A 27,223-nucleotide genomic window follows, 5' to 3' on the forward strand; every position below is an offset into this window, starting at 1 on the left:
ACCTTCACTGAGAGGGCATGTGCAGAAAATATCAAATCCTTTTTATTGCACTCTTGCACACAATGGAAGAAGGAGAATATAATCACATTGAGTTAGAATATCACCTTGTACAGAGCAATTCCAATATCTTCTTAGATAGAGCATTACTTGAAAAAAACAACATACCAGGTCTTTTGCAATTTTATTCTCACCTGGGAGGCAAGGTATTTATTTGAGAGTTGCTGTTGTGTGTCTTCTGTGTTCTGCTTACAAGCCAATACCATAACCATAGAGAGAACAAGAGCGCAGGGAAGGGAAAGGGTCCAGCTATCACATGGTTGCAACCTTCACAACAGCCAGCATTCTCCAGAATAAGGCATGGTGTTTCCAGCTGCTGCTAACACCTGGAGAAAACTTCTCTTTAAATTTACCACAGCAGTTGTGTCAACCTGTAAGCCCCAAAATGGCAAAGCCAACAATGCCACTGGCTGTTGTTGCAAAAATAGCCTTCAACTCAGTGATGTCACCTCATAAATGCCAGGACCTGCTGTGCATCTGGTGTTGGCAGGAGAGGAGGAAGAAAAGACGGTGGGAGGGAGATGGAGCCAAAGCAGCTAAGTGTTTGCAGTATTATTAATAGTTGGTTCAACTTCATTGTGTCATTGTCAGCTATTAGTGAAATGAAAGCTCATTGCACCTCTCCTCTTTTAGAAAACTTCCCCCCTTCATTTTCTTTATTTCCCATCCTTGGTTTTTGTTCCCAGCTGGCCTCTTGGTCCCTGGAATACCTCCCACAACTGCTGGCACGAAACCACAAAAATATTCAAATATTTTGGCTGAGTATGGTAGATGTCAGGTGATAATGTCACATGATCATTTACCATGTGATCAAACTTCAGTGCCTCCTCTCCAAATCCAACAGTCCTATGATATTGTGAAGCAGCAGTCATCATGCACTTCAGATACATTTATATTAATAAAGACAAGATAAAACAAGTTTTATGTAATAAATGATGTCATTCCAATCTTGGATTTCAATTTCATTTTAGAAGATGGAAAAGTGGGTGCATTGCTAAAACCAACCACCAATTTTGAATGATCTTCTGGTTTTCAAATGATTTTCATGTCCATCTGTCTTTTCATTTTTATTAGGGGGTTGAATAAAATTCCGATCCAACTAGTCAAATTGAACAAGCTGACAATGAATTGCGTTGAATTTTCAGACACCATTTCAGAGCATGCACAAGGCTGCTATCAAATCTTGTTTTGTAAAAAAATGATGTCCAAAATGACTTTTAAGTTCTTCAGCATGTTTCCTTATTTTAAAAATAGCATGCAGTTCTCCCTTTCCTAAATATGCTTGTTAAAAGTCAGCAACGTGCATGAAGTTTGAGCCTGAAGCTAGTTACTAGAATAAAAGTGACAGTGATCTGGTGTGACTCACTTGTTTTTCATTCTTCCCTGTGACAAACCACTCTGCTTGTTGCCTTCCTTTGCCAGTCAAGATGTTTGCTGTTTTATGCAGGCTTATTACTCATTGTGGGTAATCTTAGACAAACTCTGGAATTCGACTGTGAGATGTTTTGTGACAAAGCTTTTGAATGTCACACAGCTTTGAATGTAATAAATTCAATTATGTAACTGCAGACTGAAAGACTTAACAATTATACATTAGAAACAAACTCTAGGGTCCAGAAAACATATTTATAAGCAGAATAGCTCTTGATATGAAATGCAAATTTTAGGATATCAGATTTTTAATAGTAATTAATTTCCATACAAGGATTGTAACTTTGTGCATCAACATCTGTGATTGGTATGGTACACTCAATAACTCATCCTTGTTAGATGCATGGCATTACAAGGCTTATAGTTGAATATACATAAACCGGCTCCATTATAGAAAGCTTTTTTTAGATTAGATTACTTACCGTGTGGAAACAGGCCAACAAGTCCACACCGACCCGCCGAAGCGCAACCCACCCATACCCCTACATTTACCCCTTACCTAACACTATGGGCAATTTAGCATGGCCAATTCACCTGACCTGCACATCTTTGGACTGTGGGAGGAAACCGGAGCACCCGGAGGAAACCCACGCAGACACGGGGAGAATGTGTAAACTCCACATTACATTACAATAGTTCAGAACAAATTTATAATTGCCATTAAATTCAGCCACTGCATTACTTATGCATGCTTTTGTGACCCAAAAACTTGACTCTTCTAATAGTCTCCTTCCCAACCTCCAACATTCTATCTATTAAGCTCATCGAAAATGTTATGGCTGATATCACATGAAGTCCTGATCACTCACTATCCCACTGCTTGCTGATTGATCTTAATCTGCTCATGTGTCAATTTTAAAATCCTATTTCCAGTATTTCAGGGCCTCAGCCCTCCATATCTCTATAAATTCCCCACCAAGACCACTAAGTTCCTCTAATTCTAGGCCATGCTACAATCCAAATTTTGCTTGTTCCTTATTTTTAAGCACACCTTCAGTGGCTTAAGTTATAGAGTTCCCTCTCTGAAACTAGTACCTCACTACATTCTTCTCTTCTACCTTAACACCTATATCATTGGCGAATATTTGATAACCCGTCCTGTTATCTATTTATGATAGTGTCAAATTATGTCTAAAACCACTTACATGTAGTGCATTCAAAAGTTATTATTTCATTAAAAGGTATTTTGCAAATTAATTTGCTATTGCTGTCCAAACAAAATAGTTTCCTCTGTATTTTGCTGAAAACCATTATTTCACCAAAGGAAAACTACTCCAATTCTCAACTTTCCTTAATATCCTGACAACAGCATTTTTTTATGGACAAAAGCATATTTAGCATTTTGATAGTAAGTGGGCAAACATAACCTTTGAGGCTTTGTTTAACTGCGTACTTAGATGCAATGATAAAAACATTTATTGTCAGAAACTTGACACCGGAGGAGTCGCGTGGGTGGAATTTATCCTTATGCATGACGGAGGAAGGAAACATTTCAATTGCAAATTGAGCATTCTTTAGAATCTCAAAAAGTTCAATTTTAATTAAAAATTGCAATAATACAGACGCATTACTGTTCTGTAAATGCAACAGTTAGTTCAAATAGGTTAATAAGCCATATAGTTCATTGTTATCCATAGCGCTGAATTTTTCTAGCCTCAAATGCCTCACAACAATGATGTGTCAGTTGGGAAAATATGGCAAGATTAGAAAGGTGAGAACTAAAAAGTTGAGAAAAAGTAATCTGATTCTGCAAACAAGTTTCGAACAAGGTGTGAATCTCATTAGTAAGCAATGGGCATGTTTTACATTTCATTAGTACTTAATACCACCTCATTTAAATGTATTTTCCTATACTCCCATGCACCAGAGTGATACAAGTCAGTAATAATTCCCAAAATGAAAGTAAGACAATATTCCTGACAACTGCAGCTTGTCACTTGCTACTTTTGGGCCACTATCTTGGACAATACTCCCCAAAACTTCCATTGGCAGCAGTCACCTGCGCAAACCCACCCCAGAAGCTGGCATTGGACATGCACCAACCTTACTATATCATCATGACCCATGTCCAACCCAGTTTCAGTGCATTTCTCCACTTCAATGCTGCCCTTTGGAGTGCATAGCACTTTCCATTCAAACACTGCTGCCAGGACACTTTGTGCACAGGGACAGGCACCCAACTCTTAGTTGGGCAAAAATTGGGGACCTCCATGTTTGGAGAATGCTGTTCAAATGTTGTGTGTGTCTGCTGCTGAATGATCCCATTACAGAAGAGCTGCTTTGTTTCTGATACTGCCCACATAGGCAGAGAAGCTGTAAGCTGTGGGTTGTCCCTACGTCTGCTGCAAAAATGGATGCAGAACAAGTGACTCAGAAAGTCTAGAACCGACATCAAAGTTCACCTGATGTGGAGCTGAGTACTAGTTTGGAGCTTGTGGCTAAAGGTAGCTTCATGATACAGCAAAAAATGCAGGAAGGCCACAGTTGCTTATCTGCCATGGAATGCTGTGCAGAATAAGAGAGCGGCAGCAGCATATAATCAGAACTGGAGATCGGAATGTCATATTGTGTTGTCCAGTGTATTAGCCTTGGCCACTGAGGCCCACATCTGACATCTTCGTAGGTCACATCCGTGGCTTCGGTAATGTACCATCCAGATAGCAGTTGTCACTTGAATCAGAATCTCTTTTGGGTAATCCAAGATGGAGGATGGGAAACATTTCTGGCTGTAACAGCTGCTCCTTTTTTTGATGTATTTTAGGTGTTGGAGGTGATTTCTATGAATTCCAGGAGCAGCAGTTACTGTTTTATATGCTGTTGCATTGTTTTGAAACTTTGCGGAAAAAAAGTCAAAACAACAGCAGTTTTAAAAGGGAGAAGTACAGACAAAGGAAGTACATGGTGAGGTCAGTGCAGGAGAGAGTGTGTAAGAAACTGACACCACAGTGTACCTGCACAGTTACTGCCTTTACTGTTTGAATTCATGTATCGCTGGACATCGGAGAGCGTTTGGGAAAATTAACAAACAGTGAAATTCACAACTAATCTTGGAGGAACTGTTTGGGCGAAGTTCACAGCACAGAAGCAGATAAGTGAATTGTTTTAAGTGTGGCCTACAGAAAGTCTGCAGTAGTGAGTAGAGTGGGTTCTTTCTTGATTTTTTTTTGAGATTTGTCTCTTGATTAAATTTAAAATATAAGCCATAACTATTAATTTAACCTGGGGCAGTGTTTTGTAGAGGAATAGGATGGTGTTATTTTCTGGGTCTGTAGATTGTGAAGGAGCAAACAAATGGCCTTTAGTGGAGTGATATGCGCTTATTGTCAGATGTGAGAGTTTAAAGAGAGTTTAAGGGTTACTGCAGATTATATCTGCAATAAATGCTGTTGGTTGTGAATCCTATCAGATCAAATGGATCGGTTGGAGAGACAGTTAGAGGAAATGAGAAATTTGCAACAGCAACAGTATGTGATGGATGGCAGTTATAGGAAGGGGGGTAAGTCTCAGATACAGTCACATAGATGGGTTAACTCCAGGAAAGGTAAGAGAGGTAGGCTGCTAGTGCAGGAGTCTTCTGTGGCTATCCCCATTTTGCTGTTTTGGAAAATGCAGACGATGATCGCTTCACAGGGGAACGTAGCACAAACAGCCAAGGGATGTGCAGGACTGGCAGCTTAATGTTACAGGATACAAATGCTACAGGAAGGATAGAAACGGAGGCAAGAGATGAGGGAGAGGGGCGTTTTTGATAAGGGATAACATTACAGCTGTACTGAGGGAGAATATTCCTGGAAATACATCCAGGGAAGTTATTTGGATGGAATTGACAAATAAGAAAGGGATGATCACCTTACTGGGATTGTATTTTAGACCCCCTAATAGTCAGAGGAAAATTGAGAAACAAACTTGTAAGGAGATCTCAGCTATCTGTAAGAATAGTAGGATGGTTCTGATAGGGGATCTTAAGTTTTCAAACAGAGACTGGGACTATCATAGTGTTTAGATGGAGAGGAATTTGTTAAGTGTGTGCAAGAACATTTTCTGATTCAACATGTGAATATACCTATGAGAGAAGGTACAAAACCTGACCTACTCTTGGGAAATCAGGCAGGGCAGGTGACTGAGGTGTTGGTGGGGAGCACTTTGGGGCCAGCGACCATAATTCTATTAGATTTAAAATAGTGATGGAAAAGGATAGACCAGATCTAAAAGCTGAAGTTCTAAACTGGAGAAAGGCCAATTTTGATGGTATTAGGCAAGAACGTTCGAAAGCTGATTGGGGGCAAATGTTCACAGGTAAAGGGACAGATGGAAAATGGGAAGACTTCAGAAATGAGATAATGAGAATCCAGAGAATGTACATTCCTGTTAGGGTGAAAGGAAAGGCTGGTAGGTATAGGGAATGCTGGATGACAAAAGAAATTGAGGCTTTGGTTAAGAAAAAGAAGGAAGCATATGTCAGGTATAAACAGGATGGATCGAGTGAATCCTTAGAAGAGTATAAAGGAAGTAGGAGTATATTTAAGAGGGAAATCAGGAGGGCAAAAAGGGGACATGAGATAGCTTTGGCAAATAGAGTTAAGGAGAAACCAGAGGGTTTTTACAAATACATTAAGGACAAAAGGGTAACTAGGGAGAGAATAGGCCACTCACGGTCAGCAAGGGGGCCTTTGTGTGGAGCCACAGAAAATGGGGGAGATACTAAGTGAGTATATTGCATCAGTATTTACTGTGAAAAAGGAAATGGAAGATATAGACTGTAGGGAAATGGAAGGTGACACCTTGCAAAATGTCCATATTAGAGGAGGAAGTACTGGATGTCTTGATACACATAAAGATGGATAAATCCCCAGGACCTGATCAGGTGTACCCTAGAACTCTGTGGGAAGCTAGAGAAGTGATTGCTGGGCCTCTTGCTGAGATATTTGTAACAGCGATAGTCACAGGTGAGGTGCCGAAAGACTGGAGGTTGGCTAACGTGGTGCCACTCTTTAAGAAGGATGGAAAGGACAAGCCAGGGTAGACCTGTAAGCCTGATGTCATTGGTGGGCAATTTGTTGGAGGGAGTCCCGAGGGACAGGATGTACATGTATTTGCAAAGGCAAGGACTGATTAGGGATAGTCAACGTGGCTTTGTGCATGGGAAATCATATCTCACGCAGTTGATTGAGCTTTTTGAAGAAGTAACAAAGAGGATTGATGAGGACAGAGTGTTAGATGTGATCAATATGAACTTCAGTAAGGCATTCGACAAGGTTCCCATGGGAGACTGGTTAGCAAGGTTAGATCTCACGGAATACAGGGAGAACTATTGAGTATTGAGTACAGGTGTTGGGAGGTCATGTTGCAGCTGTACAGGACATTGGTTAGGCCACTGTTGGAATATTGCATGCAATTCTGGTCTCCTTCCTATTGGAAAGATGTTGTGAAACTTGAAAAGGTTCAGAAAAGATTTACAAGGATGTTGCCAGGGTTGGGGGATTTGAGCTAAAGGGAGAGGCTGAACAGGCTGGGGCTGTTTTCCCTGGAGCGTCAGAGGCTGATGGGTGACCTTATAGAGGTTTATAAAATTATGAGGGGCATAGATAGGGTAAATAGGCAAAGTCTTTTCCCTGGGGTGGGGGAGTCCAGAACTAGAGGGCATAGGTTTAGGGTGAGAGGGGAAAGATATAAAAGAGACCTAAGGGGCAACATTTTCACACAGAGGGTGGTGCATGTATGGAATGACCTGCCAGAGGAAGTGGTGGAGGCTGGTACAATTGCAACAGTTAAAAGACATTTGGATGTGTATATGAATAGGAAGGGTTTGAAGAGATACAGGCCAGGTGCTGACAGGTGGGACGAGATTGAGATGGGATAACTGGTCGGCATTGACGGGTTGGTCCAAAGGTTCTGTTTCCATGCTGTACATCTCTATGACTCTATGACTCTGCTTCGGATTTCTGGAGGGTGTACTGAGACTATGGGATGAATGACAGAGATCCATGAGAGCTACAGAATTGTGCCGAGTGAGAACACTGGGGCATTTCCTAGATGGAACTGCACTTTCAGCATCATACAGCACAGAAGCATCATCCAAATCAATGTGAGCAGGATCTCCTTTGTGAACTTTGTTGGACTCTAACATGGTGTTGTGTGATTTTTTTAGTTTTGTCCACCCAGTCCAACACTGGCACCTCCACATCTTTGTGAACCTTGTTCAATAAAACAGAGCTGCACAAAGTCATCTTTCACTGACTGCAAATAATTTGATGCTGCTGGGCTGCTATCCTCTGTATAATCATAACTGTAAGTGCAGCTTAAAGCTAATTTCTTTCTGGATGTAGGTTTGCTCGCTGAGCTGAAAAATGTGATGCTGGAAAAACACAGCAGGCCAGGCAGCATCCAAGGAGCAGGAGAATCGATGTTTCAGGCATAAGCCCTTTTTCAGGATTCCTGAAGAAGGGCTTATGCCCGAAACGTTGATTCTCCTGCTCCTTGGATGCTGCCTGGCCTGCTGTGTTTTTCCAGCATCACATTTTTCAACTCTGGTCTCCAGCATCTGCAGGCCTCACTTTCTTCTTGCTCGCTGAGCTGGAAGGTTCATTTTCAGATGTTTCGTTCCCATACTAGGTAACATCTTCAGCAAGCCACAGAATGAAGCCTCCCAAAACACACCACTTCTATGGATTACCCAAATGCACAAACCAGGAGCCCCCCTCAGACCCATAGTTTCACTAACTGGAATACCAACTTACAGAATGGCCAAGGAGCTACACTAAAGACTAAAATGTTTAGTAGAAGACACATTCCACTCTATCCACTCCACCCAAGAATTCCTAAAGACGATTAAAGGCACCAAGATAGACGAGAAACATCTGAAAATTAACCTTGCAGCTCAGCAAGCAAACCTACATTCAGAACATCAACCTGAGCTACAAATCTTCTCAAAACTTGCTAATTTCTTTCCATGTGGCTCATGCTGTTTAATAGAAGTTAAGGTTAAAAATAAATGGAAGCCTTCACAACATCCGATGTTCCCTGACAAAGTTATTTGTAATTGTGGGAGCTATGGAAAGGACAGCTATCATTTAAAGATCGTTAGAATATCTTGAGGTGCTAAGGCTGGCTAATTTCTCTACCATGATTCTTGTAGCTGCATCTAAAATGCCATTGGCTCACACAGCTGATAATAAAAATTAAACAACACATAAAAGGCATCTAGATAGAAGTATGAATGGGAAGGATTTAAAGGGATATTGACCAAATGCTGGCAAATTGGACTCGGTCAGATTGGGATTTCTGGTCAGCACAGACGAGTTGGACCAAAAGGTCTGTTTCTGTGCTTTAGGATTCTATGCCTTTACACTCAGTTCTGATATAATGTGATTGTTCTGCTCTCATGCGATCTCGCGTTATAAGAAAATCATGCAATTGCCATTTAAACTAATGGGGCCAGAATTGCATTATAGCCAAAACAGGTAAGGAAAGTTTGCGTTCTACAAATAACAGTCTAAATTCTTCACTTGTGTTAAAGCCAATACGCATTGAATAAACATGGGTTATAGCAGTTATATTATTTATAGTATTATACAAATAGTATTATATATGGTGGGTTAAAGTATTTACAAATATGATAATGTATTTATGATAAATATCATTCATGCCACCCATGTGACCCCATAGGTCTTCTTCCTTTCACTTCCCAAGTTTAGATACAGGCCTGATGTCTGAAGCTATGGTGAAGCAATGACCACTTCTTCCACAGTAACCCAAATCTTTGAATGCACTATTATCTCTATTCCTTGTATATTAAAAAAGGCCTCCTCCTTTTTTAAAGACCGCAATGTCTCCTCCCATGTGGTTGATGTTGCCCACCAACTGAGATGGGTGCCAATCCCTCTGCTCTGAGACAGTATTACTTTGGAGTGCAGAACCGTACTGTAAGTGGTTTACTGTACATGTGTCATGCTGATGCGAAAAGACTGGTATGTGACTGATGCCAACCTCTTTGAATGGGGCATGTGGGCAGTCATGGAGCATGCCCTGAAATGTTGGTGACTGCTTTCAAGATGGTCGCCTGGAGGAGCATGCAGAGAGTTGGTGATGCCAGGTACCAGCTCTGACTTTCATGTCAGGCATTGTCAGTGTCTAGTTTATATTCAGCATATAGGAGAATAGGAAAATGCATATCAATGTGGTAAGATTAGGTCTGATAACATGCTATTGCATATGAACAGACCTCTTGCTGCTCACTAATGTAATTCTTGTCTTGCTGGTCAAAACCTGATTGCAGAATCTGACTCCTTCTCAACGTTGAGAAATTCTGCAGATCTCACCGTATTTTCTCAATTGAGTTGCTATTGTTCACATTGTTGGGGAGTTGGGAAGCATAATACCTATATTATAATATTACAACCAAAATAAGTTGATTGGATTGCACAAAATTAAGTCTTGGCATCAAAGTTCGAAGTGTTTCTCGGTGAATAAAGAAGTTTCACTCACTGACATCATTTTCATGAGTGTTGATGTGACAGTCACATATATAAAGTATAAAATTGAAACTTTGCCACCAATAAAATGTAAAACCTGACTGGTCAATTATTTCACTAAAAGTGTGCCTTTAAAATTGAAACTGAAAAAAAGGTGTGTTTCTGCTTCCTCATTCAGCCTATGTAAGAAGAGCTTTACATCAGTTTAACAATTCAATGGCTGAACATTACTGCCACCTACAGTCTTCTCAGCAACATTGGCAGTTGACAATATAATTTCGAATACAATAGGCTAGCTACGGAGTCTACCATTCCAGCTGTCCCATGATTATGCGATTGTGGAGTATGAACAATTATTTGAAGGATCATTTTCTTTTTCCCAACTTCAAGTCAGGTCACCATTGAGGTAGCATGAGGGTAAGTAAGATAAGTGATTCAAAATATGATGAAGTACATGTATGGTGGGATTATTCCTTTAAAAAACTGAAAATAATGCTTTGTTTTCAGTTATGGGAAGGCATTTATGATTGTATAATTATTACCTAAAACATTAGGATTATATAAAAAATAATATTAATGGCAATTTCAGATGTTTTCTCCTCTTGAAATTGTTGCTGTGAACATTTATGGCTTTCTGTTTTCTTGTCTTTTTCAGAATCTTAGTACGGTTCGTAACATAGAAAACACACAGCACCTGTTTAGGTAAGAATCTATTGAGTTAAAATACAAAGTGAATTAATGTAGGAACAAACTATCCCCAGAACACTAGGGGATGCTCTAGCACTGTTGTTGTATCAAGATAATGTAACATCTCAAGCTTTGTGAAGGAAATAAAGCAGCTATGATAGAGAGGCTGATGCATTCCAGCTATCCTGGTTGGATTGTGATCTGTCAGTCAGCCTCTTATCCCCAACCCTAATCATTTGTCCAAAGGGTTGAATGCCGAGGTTGTTGGTGGCTGCTTGTACTAGATCTGGCGGCTGAGCAAAAATCAGTATGAATCTCACCCGGGGGACTATGAGGATGCCCTGCCTAAGTGTGTCAATGCAATAGTCATATGGATGTGAATAACAGCAAGCTCTGATCATGAGAGGAGGAAACCTTCAAGCAACTAAAGTGCTTTTTTTACCTGCAGTCTCCTTGACTCTTATTTAACTGTTAATTTTGGATTATCTTCGGCATCTCGTATTCATCACTTCTTCCTGAACAAGTCACCATCAAGCCAGGAGCAGCATCACTTCAGCTTGAACAGGGACTCACTCTGGAGATGGGAAGCCTGGCAGATTTGTTTTAAAATCAGCAAATCAAAAGTTGTGAATGGATTTTATTTGCTCTGACCTGAAAAATCACCTGATAAGTACAAATTCTGTTCTATGGACAATGTTAAATATTGAATAATTAACTATCTTCAAATTGAACAAGTTTATGTTAGATAATATTTATGATTCACAGAGAGGAAGATGTTTTTGCTTTCAAAGAATTCTACAAATTCAGATGGTAAAATAATGGTGAGAAGGTTTCTTGTAACCTTAAGGCCTTTCAGGTAAGTTTATCATGAAGTTTTTTTTCCAATTACATCTATGAAATAATTTAGCAGTGACTATGATTAATATGATTCATGTGGAGCACTTGCATTCAATGTTTGTGTCAAGCAAAACTTGCACTCTTTAATTTCACTGTAACTGCTGCTGGTCTAGATTGCATGGTTACGAATCTCAGCTAATGTTCTTCATTTTATAATAAAGACAGGTTTCCATGCTAGCAACACCTACAGTGTTTATGTTAGTAAAGCTCTGGGATCACTGACTCAAATGGTGCTTCCTATTCAATACAACAATTGAGCTTGAGCTGAATCCAAGAGAGGCTCTCCATACCATATTCTCTGTTTTTCATTCATAGAAAGTTACATTTAAAACATAGAGGGTAAGGTGTGAAGTTATAGCTGAAGGGTGGGGGCAGCAGGAGATAGCTAGTCACATTGAAATCACTCACCTTCCCACTATGAGATGCTACTTTGCTTTGGAATCTATTCTGGAGTGATTGATCTTGTTTCTGTATGCTATTTTCATAGTATTAAATACATGACCAAGGATGTGGCTGGGGTGGGATTGGGGGCGGGTTTGTGGGTGCAATGGGTGGAGCTTGCTGCTTACTCAATAAAAACAATTAAAAATACAAATCTATAAAATATCAATGTATGAAATGCAATATAAATATGTGAACTGATAGTCTTGCAAAATCATTAAAGTTGAATTTCAAAAAGGGGACATCTTAAAATATTGGTCATAATTACATTGATATTGATTAGTAATTTGTATGGCAAAACTAGAATGTTTTCTTAAATTGGGGTGAACTTCATGAAGCGATTGATTATTTCTGTATTATATATTCACTGCATACAGCTTGGGAACATATTTAAAAAGTATGCTCTAGAATGTTATTTTTAATGTTTAACAGACCTTTCACTTTGTGTGCTGATCTGAAATCTAAGGTGACCTGTTTAACAATATCCAAACTGTAGATAAAAAGGCATATATTTCATGTTGAGAAAAATGCAGAAGTAAAGCTGATTATTAATACTGGAAATTTAAAGTTGTAGTGTCAGGAATTCATGGTTTTTAGGAAAAGTATTTCTAAGAAGAAAAATATACCAATAAGAGAATGTTTCTATACCTTTCCATGACACTCAGCTTCAGGTACTTAATACCTACATATTCTTTAGGAGCTGGACTTGATCTAATTTCATTGTCAACATGTAGTACAGTGACAAAAGTAATTGGATCACTATTATACCAGAGTCATTGTAGGGTAGGCATAGAAACAGATGTATGTCAGAATAAATAATTTGTCAATGCACTTCTACACAATCCTGCTCAAGTTTTAAATTATTCACCTCCTCCATCTCTTGCCCAAAAACCAACAATGAAATGAAGGGCTAGTCTAGAATGAAACTAAACCCAAGTATTGATTAAACAAATAATACCGTTCATTTTATGCTTTGTATCAAACATAAAATAAGTGTTTTCTTAAGATACATTAGAAATAAGTTTGCATCTCAGATACATCTTTAATATTTAGTATAAGTGCATAGACAGCAAAAGTATATGTCTGTTGTTCTTAGTACAATATACTGCTTAGCATGTGATACAGTACATCTATGCTATTGCATCCTATTACTTATTACTAAGTTAAATGAAGTATGTCGTGCATTTAAGAGCATATTCAAAGTGTACAAATGAAAAAAGCAAAACCGTAAATTGACAACTGTATACATGCAACCAATTATACAACTCAGAACTCAGTATATTTCTAGTATTCATATGTACTGGATAACCATAAGGCCTAAACTTGTACTTTAGTCTGATATATGCTTTCTGCTTGGTTCTAGGTTATTTGTGGCTGGGATTGGATTCTTCACCCTATGTTTTATAATGACCTCCTTTGGCGGACAGTTTTCAGGCAAGAGAGTGGGAGACTCTCCTTTTGGCATTAGACAATTAGGTATCAAATCTGAAGGTAAATGCAAATTTATGCTTAGTGCCATTACATTAAGCAGTTCACTGCAATCCATTTCTGATAAAGTTAAAGGATACTGGGCATACACTAACAAATTTGTCAAACATGATTTCCCTGTAACAAAACTTTGTTGCACCTGTTTTATTGCATGAAATTTTCCTAAATGTCTTGCCATTTCTTCTTTAATAACAGACTAACATTTTCCCAATAACAAACATTAGGCAAACTTGAATGTAGTTTGCTATCTTTTTTCCAGGAATTGGGGGGAAAATTCCAGCTTAGAGCCACTGATACTTTTGCCATTAACGATAGATATGAACAACTTAAACCTCTTCCCAGCAAAACAGCATTGTTTCCCCTTTGTAAAGGATGATCGTTTGCCCGATACACAAGTAATGCTTTAAGAGTCCGGCATCTTGATCAAAATGAACAATTTTTATTCAAACACAAGGATGCAAAAAGAGGTCCAATTTTCCCAAATGATCATTGGGGTTCTATGGTACTGAGAAAATAGGAGCAGGAATAGGCCATTGTACTCTTGGAGCCAGTTCCACCATTCATTATGATCATAGCTGATCACCACTTAATTATCTATTCCACTTTTCCTGCATCCTTTGATTCCTTTAAGTCCAAGTGCTATATCCAACTCCCTCTTGAAATCATACAACATTTTGGCCTTGACTGCTTTCTGTAGTACAAATTCTACAGGCTCATCACTCTGGGTGAAGAAATTGGTCCTCATCCCAGTCCTAAATAATTTACCTTATAAGTCTGCTCCATTATTCAATGCAATCATGGTTGATCATCAAGCTCAATATCCCAGTCCTACCCTCTCCCTATGCAATTTGATCCCTTTAGCCACAAGAGCTTTATCTGCCTCCTTGAAAATATGTAACATTTTGGCCTTATAGTGAATTCCACAGGCTCACTAGTCTGAGTTGAAATATTTTCTCCCAAGTCGTAAAAGGTTTAGCCCTTGACCTTAAACTGTGACCATTATTTCTGGATTCCCCCACCATCAGGAGCATCTTTTCTACATTGACCTAGTCTCGTCCTCTTAGACGTTTATAGGTTTATACGAGATCCCCTCCTCATTTTTCTGAACTCCAATGAATATAATCCCAACCAATTCAACCACTCCTCAAAAGCCAGTCCTGCCATCCCAGGAATCAGTCTGGTAAAACTTTGCTGCACTCCCTCCAAAGTAAGAACATACCAAAACCAAAACCAAAACCAAAACCAAGTGGCTTTATCAACACCTTGTGTAATTGCAGCAAGATATTCCTGTTCCTGTACAATGTTTGAGCAGTCACTTTATACAATTCTAGAGGTTTATTTGTCAAGCTGGTTCTTTAATTACATCATCTCCCCAATTTACTCTCTCCCCTGATCTGCTACTTTTTAATTAGATTGTTCATGTGATTCTTTGTGTCTAACAGGCAAGCTGTCAGCTGCTCTAAGTTTTGTACTAGGTGTCACATGTTTCTCATTTATCAGCATCCCTTTCACTCTTTAACCTTTAAAAAACAACCACCCAGGATAGTTGGAGGGCAGAATTCAGAAGAGTTGTTTCTTCATTTCTTGATTTTACCAGAAATTAAAGTCCCATAACATAACACTCTTATACTTTTTGCATTTGAAACATGATATTGGAAAATATTTTTTAATTTTTTTGACAATGGTGACATTGGTCAGAATATAATAGCCAGCAAGTTCAATGATAGAAATTACAACTCTAGCTTAAAATAAACTAAAATTTTTGCAAAGTTTGTAGCTCAGGTTGAGGTTTAGGGTGTAGGTTTGCTCGCTGAGCTGTAGGTTTGATATCCAGACATTTCATTACCTGGCTAGGTAACATCATCAGTGGTGACCTCCAAGTGAAGCGAAGCTCTTGTCTCCTGCTTTCTATTTATATGTTTATCCTGGATGGGGTTCCTGGGGTTTGTGGGGATGTCATTTCCTGTTTGTTTTCTGAGGGGTTGATAGATGATATCTAGATCTATGTGTTTGTTTATGACGTTGTGGTTGGAGTGCCAGGCCTCTGGGAATTCTCTGGCATGTCTTCGCTTAGCCTGTCCCAGGATAGATGTGTTGTCCCAGTCGAAATGGTGGTTTTTTTCCTCCATATGTGGGGCTACGAGGGAGAGAGGGTCGTGTCTTTTTGTGGCTAGCTGGTGTTCGTGTATCCTGGTGGCTAACTTTCTTCCTGTTTGTCCTACGTAGTGTTTGTGGCAGTCCTTGTATGGAATTTTGTAGACGACACTGGGACAGGCTAAGCGAAGACATGCCAGAGAATTCCTAGAGGCCTGGCACTCCAACCACAATGCCATAAACAAACACATAGATCTAGATACCATCTGTCAACCCCTCAGAAAACAAACCGGAAATGACATCCCCACAAACCCCAGGAACCCCATCCAGGACAAACATACAAATAGAAAGCAGGAGACAACAGCATCACTTCACTTGGAGGTCGCCACTGATGATGTTACCTAGCCAGGTAATGAAACGTCTGGATATCAAATCTGTAGCTCAGCGAGCAAACCTACACCCTAAAAAGCTAAAATATTGCTCGTGCAGGAAATGGAAGTAGTATATTGTACATTACAAAATTTGGACAACTAATTGCATGAAGGAATTGAAATTGTTAAGAATAGAACATTTAGTGTGTACAGTTTTCATATTGCCTGCTGAAAATAAAAACTGTAATGTTGGCATAAAAAAGGAAAGCAAATTATGCAAAATAAATATAGTGCCATTCTTGGTCCCTGCAACACCATTTTAAGATTGAGGCAAAGATTTTCTGTTACATTTAGTGTGAAAGTATATCCATTCATTGTTACATTGCTTACAATTTGATTGGAAAAAACCATGCAGACGTGGAAGAATGACAAAGTAAATAGCACATCCTGGTTTTCTGCATGTTCTGCAGTATGCAAGTGCCCTGGGATAAATGCCTGCGCACTGCTTTAGTCTCATCAGTACTGCATGTCAAATTGCCAAGGTGTGTGGTAATTTGAATAATTGGTGTTGGTGACCTGGGTATGGAAAACTGCAACAAGCTCAGCTCATCCTACTCTGTCAAAAGTCATATGACACCACATTATAGTCCAACAGGTTATTTGAAATCATGAGATTTTGGAGCACTGCCTGTTCATCACCTGATGAAGGGGCAGTACTCTGAAAGCTTGTGATTTCAAATAAACCTGTTGGATTATAACTTGGTGTTGTCTGACTTCTGACCTTGTCCATCCCAGTCCAATACCGCCACCTCTCTGTCTGGAAGCTTGGAGCTCTCTGATGCATTGAACACAAGCTTTAATGTGGTCAAAGTTTTACATTAACACATTTATAAAATGTACCTTTCCTTTCATTTCATAGCACAAAGTTGATGAATGCATTCAAAAACATCTGAATAAATACACTTGATTTTGCGCTGTGATTTGATATCAATGCCAATTCTTAAGAAGTAATTCAGGCTGTTCCCATAGGTTAGTGTACACTCTCTGTACTTCAAAGAATACTTTTGCTTTCCCAAACATCTGGGAAAAATAGTGGTATGGCCAATAATTGTTTTAACTTTATTGTTAGGCAGCTATCTTTAGACATGTGATTAATCACAATTAAATTAAACATAATTTTCTTTGTCTTGGGAATTTGGCAAAAGTCTTAAGTGTTTTAGTTGTTTTACTTAAATTTCTGAAATCACTAACAAAAAGTAGTTACATTTCTTTAAATTTCCCCAGTAGTTCAACAAATCTGTTTCCCAAATCTTACAATTTTATTTTCTGCCAGCTTTTGCATCTTTCGTAAATTCTCAGAAATAGGTGTAAGCTGGATTGGAGAGCACATGGTAATGCACCAAAGCAGAGTATAAATAGACTTAATCTCTCACAGTTGTATGTACACGGTGAATCAGGCCTATTGATTTTGACACCAATTCCAGAAAATCAGCCTGATCACTGAACTAGGAAAAAATGATATTAATGTTTGGGAGATTTCGAAAATCTGTTTGATTTGTCTGCGGCTGATCCCTTCTCGAAACAAAATCAGTGTATTTTCAAGTATATACAAGTACCTGTTTCTCTCCGCATTGTTTTACTTAGTATTTACAACGAAAAACCAGGCCATGAACTGAGTTACTTATCTTAATTGTGCTTTAAATTGTAATATAATGCAGTTACCCAAAGCTCCTGCAGTTTATTTAGTTTTAAATTTTAAAATCTATTATCTATTGACGCAGTCTTTTCAATAACTTTTAAATAGTCCTTTAGGATGTGACTTGTCATTCTTTGCATCATAATCCTTCTTTGTTTCCTCTAATTCACGCAAACGCTTGTAGCTGAATCATTCTTGGCACTTTTACTCTGTGTTGTATATTGCATTGAGAAAAACTCATTGGGTAGAATTTTCCCCTCCCTGGCATGGCGTGATCATTAGCAAGACAGGTGGAAAAATACAGAGAAAAGGAAAATATCAGAATCTCTAATATTGAAAAGGTTTTTCTTGATTTTCCCATCAAGTCTTAATTGGTGACTTTAGAATCTCACTGTTACATGGTATCTACCTTACTTGCGTGCAATTAGGAGCAAATTACTACAGATGTCGGAATCCGTAGTGAAAACAAAAAACATGTTGGAGATCACAGCAGGTCAGCCAGCATCTATGGAGAGAGAGCAAACTACTGTTTCAAGTCTAAATGACACTTCATCAAAGCATACACTTACATTTATTTAAAGTCCCAACTTGCCTTGTTCACATTTTCACCTTTCATGAGGAATTAAACAATGTAAATTTCTACATGTGTAGCAGACTGGGTACCTGGCAGCTGCAGTGCACTGAATTCCTGTCTTGGCCATCCTGCAAATAATCCCTCACAGCAACATCCTCCATGCAGCCACCCTTTTCAACCCATCATCAATGGAAGTCACCATTGGCAAACCACCATCAGCCTCACCATATCATCCTGCCTACTCCAAACTAACTCTCTCACCACTTCAGTACGTTATTCTGAAACTCAGGGGCACTTATGCCTTTCATGATCCTGTTGGGTCACTGTGGGAAGAGATACCCATGCTTTTCACACCTGCGCAAGATGCGTCGTATGGCTCTGAACTTGCTTTGGTCTTACTAACTCATTTAGCATTTGCAGGGAGGCTACCAGCTTCTGTCTTAGTCACATCGCTTTCTTAGCTCACTGGGTCTTCAGTGCCCAGTTAGAGGCTGCTGTCCTTTGTGGCTTACATTGCTTGTCAGTGCAGAGGGAGAAGCAGGCAGTTTGTTATGATGGAGAGCACAATGGTAAATAGGGTGGACATGTCACTGTGCAGCATCCTGCTAGGTCACATATCTGCGGTATGTGCTAGCAATTTACATGGCAAACACATTACATGTGTTTCAAACAAATGGCTATGTATAAACATCAAAGCATAGCAGCAGTATTGGGTGAAGGGGGATTACAGTCATTCAGAGGTTAATGTCATAGTTAGTCAATCGACTTGTCCTATTCCAATGCAGATGGCTGACCATGGTCAATTAGGCACTTGGTCTGACTAGAAGATACCAGGGATCCATGTCCTTGCAGTCCAGAGGTTAGGCCTACAGGAAAAGTGCAACCAGTCTCAGAATCACAGTTAGGTCAGTCGGGGTTATGTGGAGACATCAGTCTGGGGCACCTGCTAGTTTTTCCAGCAATGAGGCAAAAGAAGGTATTGAGTATAATGGAAGTGTTTGCAAGAACAATTAATGACTAAGCATGAACAAGGGAGGTAATGAGGTACCCCAGGTGAATGAGTAGGAAGCACAGAGGGCATCTGGGGAGGTTGAGGTGACTAAGTTCACCGAGTGTACATGATGCATGCATTAGTGAGAATGTCCATGAGCCTTTATGAGAAGCATGTGCAGTGGCAGAGTTGGAGTGAGTGGCGTCCCTGTGAATGTGATATAGCAGAGAGAAGGTAGTGGCTTTGCAGAATGGAGAAGATCATTGACCGTCTTTCTGCATTGCATAGTATCCTGCTTCACTGGGATACATCAACGACCTGGGATGCAATTTGGGACCTACATTTGTGCCAAAAACTCGAAAGGAATTACTAGAGAAATTTACATGTAAATGCTAAAGTTATTTTCCTTCACAGCAGTATATGTTTAACAAAATGTCATCATTTGACGAGGAATAATTAAAAGAACAGCATATTTCTCTTCCTCCCTGGTGGTGATATGTTCCAGTTAATCCAGGGAGTCTGAGTTTCTGTGCAAGCCTGCATGTTGTTATATAGAGCCCTAGGCAGGGACAGTAGAGATTTCAAAGTTTGTTCCATTGTGAGGAGAAGGAAAGAACCTTTTTTGCTCTCACTACTTGCTATTTTCACGTATTGGATTGAATTGCAGACAGATACTCAAATCTGTTTGGCCACATTATATGTTCCTTTTTCATCAAGTTCTGGGATGGGACTTGAACCCAGAGCTACAAACTCAGAGACAGGGATGTTACCACTGCACTACCAGGCCTTAATTCTTCCATTGTATACATGTTTAATTAACCTATGTGACCTCTTTCTCTTTCCGTCTGCAGAGCTACTTCTATTTCTATCAGCTTGACTTTGCTCTTAATATCCCTAAATGTGTCAAATCTGAACTTTGACTTTGACCTTCACCTCCACTTAATAGTTACGACTGTGACATTGACTTTTTTTAATCAAAGACCCCAGATTCTGCAATACCAGTAAACTTTCAGTACAGGTAGTTCTTCTATAATGCAATGGTTCCGTTTTTGTGCAATTCTGTATTATAGGAAAATCATACTTTAGAAACAGTGCTTAAAGTGTTGGTGATGCAATTGCGTTAAAGCCAACAAACGTTTTAAAGGTTCATACTTTAGAAACAGTGTCCCCAATTTGTCAATCATGTTACTGCGAATTCATATTAACAAAATACATGTTACAGCAGAACAACCTGTATCTTTCTTACTTTCACTTTCTTTCTCTCTTTCACTGTGTGTTGGAGGAGGGATTTAGATTTGCCAGATGTCCTCTTTCAAGCAAATGACCAAAACATCCTGATGGAGTTTCTCTCCAATCTTCACTGGATATGTGGATGCACCAAATCTCTTTACAACTCCAAACTCAGACACATCCTCATGACCACAGTATTTTTACCAGGATTTCAGACTAGCACTGAATTCAGGATCACAGAACTATCAAGGTGCAGAAGGAAGGTATTCAGCCTATCTTATCTGCACTAACTCTATCAATGTAGTCTGGTGCTATTATCTAGTCCAATCTCACCAATTTCAGAAATACATATCATACTGGGATCTCGTGGAAAACACTGAGTTGTCATGACCTCAAAGCAGCTGGCCTAATCAAGCTGAGGAAAACATTCATCTTATCCTCATCTCCTACTTTATTTTCTTTCAGCCCAACATGCAACCTTTTACTTACACCAGTTCTCTTAGGATTTAGTTCCCTTTGTTCACCCAAATACATCTTCCATGCTAGTTTCTTCAATAGTCGACTATGCTGACTCACTGTGTATTTGATTATGACATGTATATATCAAGACATCTTTCAAACTGTTCAACTATCCAACTTTTGGAGTTCCAGAAATGTGTTATAGTCCTTAATTTCTTTAATCCAACACAAAAAATATTGTTCATCCCTGCTGTTGTGTAATGCAAAAAGAAAAACTCACAACTTTAGACCAATCTAACTTATACTACCCTGTCATGGACCAGACCAAACCACTTCAAAATAAGATAGCATAGACCTTAATTTTTCCTTATTTTAAAGGCAAGTGCCAGGCATTGCATTCCAGATTCAATTTGATTGGTCAAGCTACCAGTTTTGAAGCAAAATACATTTTATTCATACACTATAGTTAAAATATAACAAAAGAAAGAATTGGAATAACTTAACTCTGTTGAAAAACTCAACAGAACAATGGATTATTTAACTACTAAACAGTAACTGTTCCAATATAGTAACTTTCCATAAAACACCCTTGGCAAAGGCAAATACAGTAAAACAGCTTGTCTCATGTGCAATTCTAGCAGTAGGAAGAGAACCCCCAACTTTTAGCTGAAACAGAAAGAGGAAAAGCAGCTTCCATATCCAGCTTCAAGACTCCAACAGTGACTGCTTTTGAAAAACCAGAACTAAAATTTAACATGCAGGTAGACTGGGAGAATCAGGATGGTATCGGGCCTCAAGAAAGAGACTTTGTGGAGTGCCTCAGAGATGGATTTTTAGAGCAGCTGGTGCTGGAGCCGACCAGGGATAAGGCGATTCTGGATCTGGTATTGTGTAACGAACCTGAATTGGTCAGTGACCTTGAAGTGAAGGAGCCATTGGGAAGTAGTGACCATAATACAATAAGCTTCAATCTGCAATTTGAGAGGGAGCGGGTACAATCGGAAGTGACAATATTTCAGTTGAATAAAGGGAAATATGGAGCTATGAGGGAGCAACTGGCCAAAGTTCAATGGTGCAATACCTTAACAGGGAAGACCGTGGAGGAACAATGGCGGATATTTCTGTGTATAATGCAGAAGTTGCAGGATCAGTTCATTCCTAAAAGGAAGAAAGATCCCAGGAGGAGACATGGGCGGGCGTGGCTGACGAGGGAAGTAAAGAAACATATAAAGTTAAAAGAGAAAAAGTATAACTTAGCGAAGATAAGTGGGAAAATTGAGGACTGGGAAGCTTTTAAAGAACAACAGAGGATTAGTAAGAAGGAAATACGCAGAGAAAAAATGAGGTACGAAGGTAAACTGGCCAAGAATATAAAGGAGGATAGTAAAAGCTTTTTTAGGTATGTCCAAGGCAAAAAAATGGTTAGGACAAAAATTGGGCCCTTGAAGACAGAAACAGGGGAATATATTACTGGGAACAAAGAAATGGCAGAGGAATTAAATGGGTACTTCAGATCTGTGTTCACTGGGGAAGACACAAGCAATCTCCCTGAGGTAACAGTGGCTGAAGGACCTGAACTTAAGGGAATTTATATTTGCCAGGATTTGGTGTTGGAGAGACTGTTAGGTCTGAAGGTTGATAAGTCTCCGGGACCTGATGGCCTGCATCCCAGGGTACTGAAGGAGGTGGCTCGGGAAATCGTGGATGCGCTGGTGATTATTTTCCAGAGTTCAATAGAATCGGGGTCGGTTCCTGAGGATTGGAGGGCGGCTAATGTTGTGCCACTTTTTAAGAAGGGTGGGCGGGAGAAAGCAGGAAATTATAGACCAGTTAGTCTGACCTCAGTGGTGGGAAAGATGCTGGAGTCTATTATAAAGGATGAAATTACGGCACATCTGGATAATAGTAACAGGATAGGACAGAGTCAGCATGGATTTATGAAGGGGAAATCATGCTTGACTAATCTTCTTGAATTTTTTGAGGATGTAACTCGGAAGATGGACGAGGGAGATCCAGTGGATGTAGTGTACCTGGACTTTCAGAAAGCTTTTGATAAAGTCCCACACAAGAGGTTAGTGAGTAAAATTAGGGCGCACGGTATTGGGGGCAAAGTACTAGATTGGATAGAGAATTGGTTGGCTAATAGGAAACAAAGGGTAGTGATTAACGGCTCCATTTCGGAATGGTAGGCAGTGACCAGTGGGGTACCGCAGGGATCAGTGCTGGGACCGCAGCTTTTTACAATATATGTAAATGATATAGAAGATGGTATCAGCAATAACATTAGCAAATTTGCTGATGATACAAAGCTGGGTGGTAGGGTGAAATGTGATGAGGATGGTAGGAGATTACAGGGTGACCTGGACAAGTTGGGTGAGTGGGCAGATGCATGGCAGATGCAGTTTAATGTGGATAAATGTATGGTTATCCACTTTGGTGGCAAGAACAGGAAGGCAGATTACTACCTCAATGGTATCAAATTAGGTAAAGGGGCTGTTCAGAGAGATCTGGGTGTTCTTGTCCACCAGTCAATGAAGGCAAGCATGCAGGTACAGCAGGTCGTGAAGAAGGCTAATAGCATGCTGGCCTTCATAACAAGAGGGATTGAGTATAGAAGCAAAGAGGTGCTTCTGCAGCTGTACAGGGCCCTGGTGAGACCACACCTGGAGTACTGTGTACAGTTCTGGTCTCCAAATTTGAGGAAAGACATTCTGGCTATTGAGGGAGTGCAGCGTAGGTTCACGAGGTCAATTCCTGGAATGGCAGGATTGCCTTACACGGAAAGACTGAAGCGACTGGGCTTGTATACCCTTGAGTTTAGAAGACTGAGAGGGGATCTGATTGAAACGTATAGGATTATGAAAGGATTGGACACTCTGGCAGGAGGAAACATATTTCCGCTGATGGGGGAGTGCCGAACCAGAGGACGCAACTTAAAAATACGGGGTAGACTATTTAGGACAGAGATGAGGAGAAACTGCTTCACCCAGAGAGTGGTGGCTGTGTGGAATGCTCTGCCCCAGAGGGCAGTGGAGGCCCAGTCTCTGGATTCATTTAAGAAAGAATTGGATAGAGCTCTTAAAGATAGTGGAGTCAAGGGTTATGGAGATAAGGCTGGAACTGGATACTGATTGGGAATGATCAGCAATGATCATATTGAATGGCGGTGCAGGCTCGAAGGGCTGAATGGCCTACTCCTGCATCTATTGTCTATTGTCTAAAATTCCTGGTTCTGTAGGAGCTTGATCCAACCCATTCAGGCTGCTTCTGTTGTTCCAACTTAAAAAAATCACTGAGGCCTCATAAGTTGTTTACTTTATTAGCTTTGGAGCAGACCACTCAACACTTCTGTCTCAAACTTTCTTCATTAAAAGAAAAGGTCAAAATACACCTCTTAAAGTCATAGCCTCATCAAAACCCCAACAGAATAGAAAAGGGGCTGGGGAGAGAGCAGTCGAACAAAATGTTCATCTCTTGCAATATAGTTAGAGCATAATCCTTTTTTCCCTATAATTAACCTAGATTCCAATATTGTTTGAAAACAAAAAAAAGGAAAACACAATGGTCAGGCAGTATCCATGGAGAAAGAGCAAGCTAACCCTTCGAGTCAAGATGACTCTTCATCGGAGATGGTGTGAAGTGTGGAAGGGTCAGCATTTTTGTAGTAGGTGGAGGGGGAGAGAAAGTGTGCTGATAGGGCAGGTTAAGTGATCAGAATGTGAGAATAGCAGAACAATGGTGTGTCTGACTACCAAACTAGAGTGGGGGGAGTGAAGAGAGGACATGGTAACTAAAGCTAAAAGAAAGGGAAGAAATGGGAGATAGTTCACAATCTGAAGATGTTTAACTCAAAATTAAGTCCAGAAGATTGTAAAGTACAGAGTCTGAAGAGAAGATGTTGTTCCTCCAGTTTGTGCTGTGATTCGCTGGAGCATTGCAGCATGCCGATGACAGACAAGTGGGCATGTGAGCAGGGAAGATCAGGCTCATGCTTGCACATGGACTGGAGGTCCTTCTGCAAAGTGGTCACCCAGTCTGCGGTTGGTTTCTCCAAAGTAGAGTAGGCCATATTGGGTATAGAGAATGCAGTAGACCAGATTGGGGAAGGTATAGGTGAAATGCTGCTTCACCTGGAAAGACTGTTTAGGCCCTTGGATGGTGAGCAGGGAGGAGGTGAAGGAGCAGGCGTTGCACTTTCTGCGGTTACATAGGAAAGTACCTGGGGGGGGTGGGGGGGTGTTGCTGGTCATGGTGGTCATTGAGGAATGGACCGGGGTGTCCTGGAGGGAATGTTCCCTGTGAAATGCAGACAGGGGAGTGAGTGGAAGATGTGTTTGGTGGTGTCGCTTTGCTGGAATTGTCTGAAATAGCAGAGGATGATCCTTCGAATGCAGAGGCTGGTGGGAAGCTGATCACACTGTTGTGAGTGATGGGAAGGAGCAAGGGCAGAAGCACGGGTGTGGTCGGATGCAGTTGAGAGTCCTGTCAACTACAGTGGGTGGGAAACCATGGTTATGGCTTACTGTAGTTGACAGGGCTCTTAACTGCATCCAAATGTTAGCTTGCTCTTTCTCCCTGGATGCTGGCTGACCTGCTGTGATTTCCAGAATTTTTTTGTTTTTCGTACAGATTCCAGCATCTTCAGTAATTTGCTCTTCCAACATTGCTCTTCCATCTTTCTGTCTCTTCTTGCTTACCTGCAACTAAATCATTCCTGACATTTTGTCTTAGTTTTCTGGAAACAAATTTTTCCTGAATTCTGTATTTGATCCCCTTGGCACTGTGGCCACACCCCTGTCCCCACATTAAACCCTTTGACTCCTCTCACCTACATTCTTTCTTGAAGGATTGCTGTTCATATCCAACTGCTTTAACTTGACTGGAAATGCAAATGCCAAGGCAAGTTGATGAGCTTCTGATTATGCATGTCATTTACAATTTATTAGGGCAGCACACAAAACCTCCGAGACTCTTCCTTATCAATGCCTGTAGCTAAATTTTCTGCTTTGTTTTTTCTTCCTATCGCATCAGCCAAACGTTTTACCTTTTCTTTGTCAGCTTGCTGTTGTATTCCTTCCCTACCTTGCGTTCCTATTCAGACCTGCAAAACAATTAATAAAGCAACACTAAAGAAACATAAGGAGTACAGAGAAGCTGACAGACCATCTTCTGAGCTAATTATCTACACAAAAGCAGGCCTCGTTCTAGCATTTACCTTTGTATTGCTGGAATCAGTTGGATTCTGTCCTTTGATCTTCCAGCTCCAGATGTCTTGCACTGATAGGTAGTGGGAGCAAGGAAAGCCATCTATCTGCTATGCTCTTAGAATTAGATAGAAAATGGTTGTAATAGAGCGAATGGTGGTATAATTTATGTTTACTGTTTAATGATAATCTAAATTAAAGCTGCATTGGGAAAATCTACATTAATAATGGTAAACCTTTTCATCATCATTAAAAGCTGATTCCATGATATCGAACTGATGGAGTTGCTCCTTACTCTTTTGTGTGTACTGCATGAAATCAAGCAAGTCGGCACAGGCCTCATTAAAGCTGTTAAATGTGTGTAAATATATTTAGATATGTACCACCTTCAATTCCCTTTCCCATAGGCATACTCTTAGGGTGCAGATTACCTTTTTAAAACAAACAATTGTGGTTTCTGTTGTTTAATAATAGCATATATCCATTCTTAAAGCTTGGGCTGACTGGGTTTGGGAAGATTATTTTTCACTGCTGCTTCTGCATTGTTGCTTCTATAATTATTATGGTCTCTATGGTTTGCTGCTGATTTGAAATCCAGGATTCATTCTGCACAGACTTACAGCCAAAACATTAATGCTGCTAACCACTAACTTTCCCCTCAGCTGCTAACTACACTGCTCAGAGTGGGCAGATTATTGGACCTTGCCAACATTTTTCATTGATCTAAGTATTAGAGTTTAGCTGGATGTAATAGTGATAGATGCACTCAAGTGTCCGGCGCCCATTCAAGTTCAGCCTTGAAGTTACATTTATTGATCCAGGTTAGTCATGGTGTTCATGAACTGTTTGATCATCATGTAAGAAGAACAGCAAGGCTACATGCCAATATCTTAGCAGCACCATATTGATCACTTCTCCTTCTTGAGAGAGCCTGTGTTGTGCCTCTGTTGGAACTTGTCCTGTTGACATAATCTTGCACAGCAACAGTGATACTTGGCATACTTAGTTGCCAAGGTTGTAGACAAATGCCTCAATTTGTCACCAAACACAGTCTTGTTGTCTGCAGCAACGACAGGGAACCAGTAACATAGGGTTCATAGCATATACCAATAAACAGGTAACATCACTACTC

At 40.0% G+C, this 27,223-nt stretch overlaps 1 protein-coding gene across 3 annotated transcripts in view; it reads left to right on the top strand.

Moving 5' to 3' along the window:
• Window positions 1-10,289: 10,289 nt before the first annotated feature.
• The window catches only part of LOC140463959 (alpha-1,6-mannosylglycoprotein 6-beta-N-acetylglucosaminyltransferase B-like), an 864,396-nt gene continuing 847,462 nt past the window's right edge, over window positions 10,290-27,223 (top strand). Inside the window, exons 1-3 of one of the 3 annotated variants that reach the window (XM_072558468.1) lie at window positions 10,290-10,376; window positions 10,615-10,661; window positions 13,348-13,475. In XM_072558468.1, the coding sequence (XP_072414569.1) occupies window positions 10,371-10,376; window positions 10,615-10,661; window positions 13,348-13,475 (181 nt within the window). In that variant the 5' untranslated portion in view covers window positions 10,290-10,370. Of the gene's footprint in view, window positions 10,377-10,614; window positions 10,662-10,836; window positions 11,503-13,347; window positions 13,476-27,223 lie in introns of those variants that run through there. The other 2 variants (XM_072558467.1, XM_072558466.1) reach the window with 2 other exon arrangements.

The sequence above is a fragment of the Chiloscyllium punctatum genome, chromosome 39 (genome assembly GCF_047496795.1).
Source record: "Chiloscyllium punctatum isolate Juve2018m chromosome 39, sChiPun1.3, whole genome shotgun sequence".
NCBI lineage: Eukaryota > Metazoa > Chordata > Chondrichthyes > Orectolobiformes > Hemiscylliidae > Chiloscyllium > Chiloscyllium punctatum.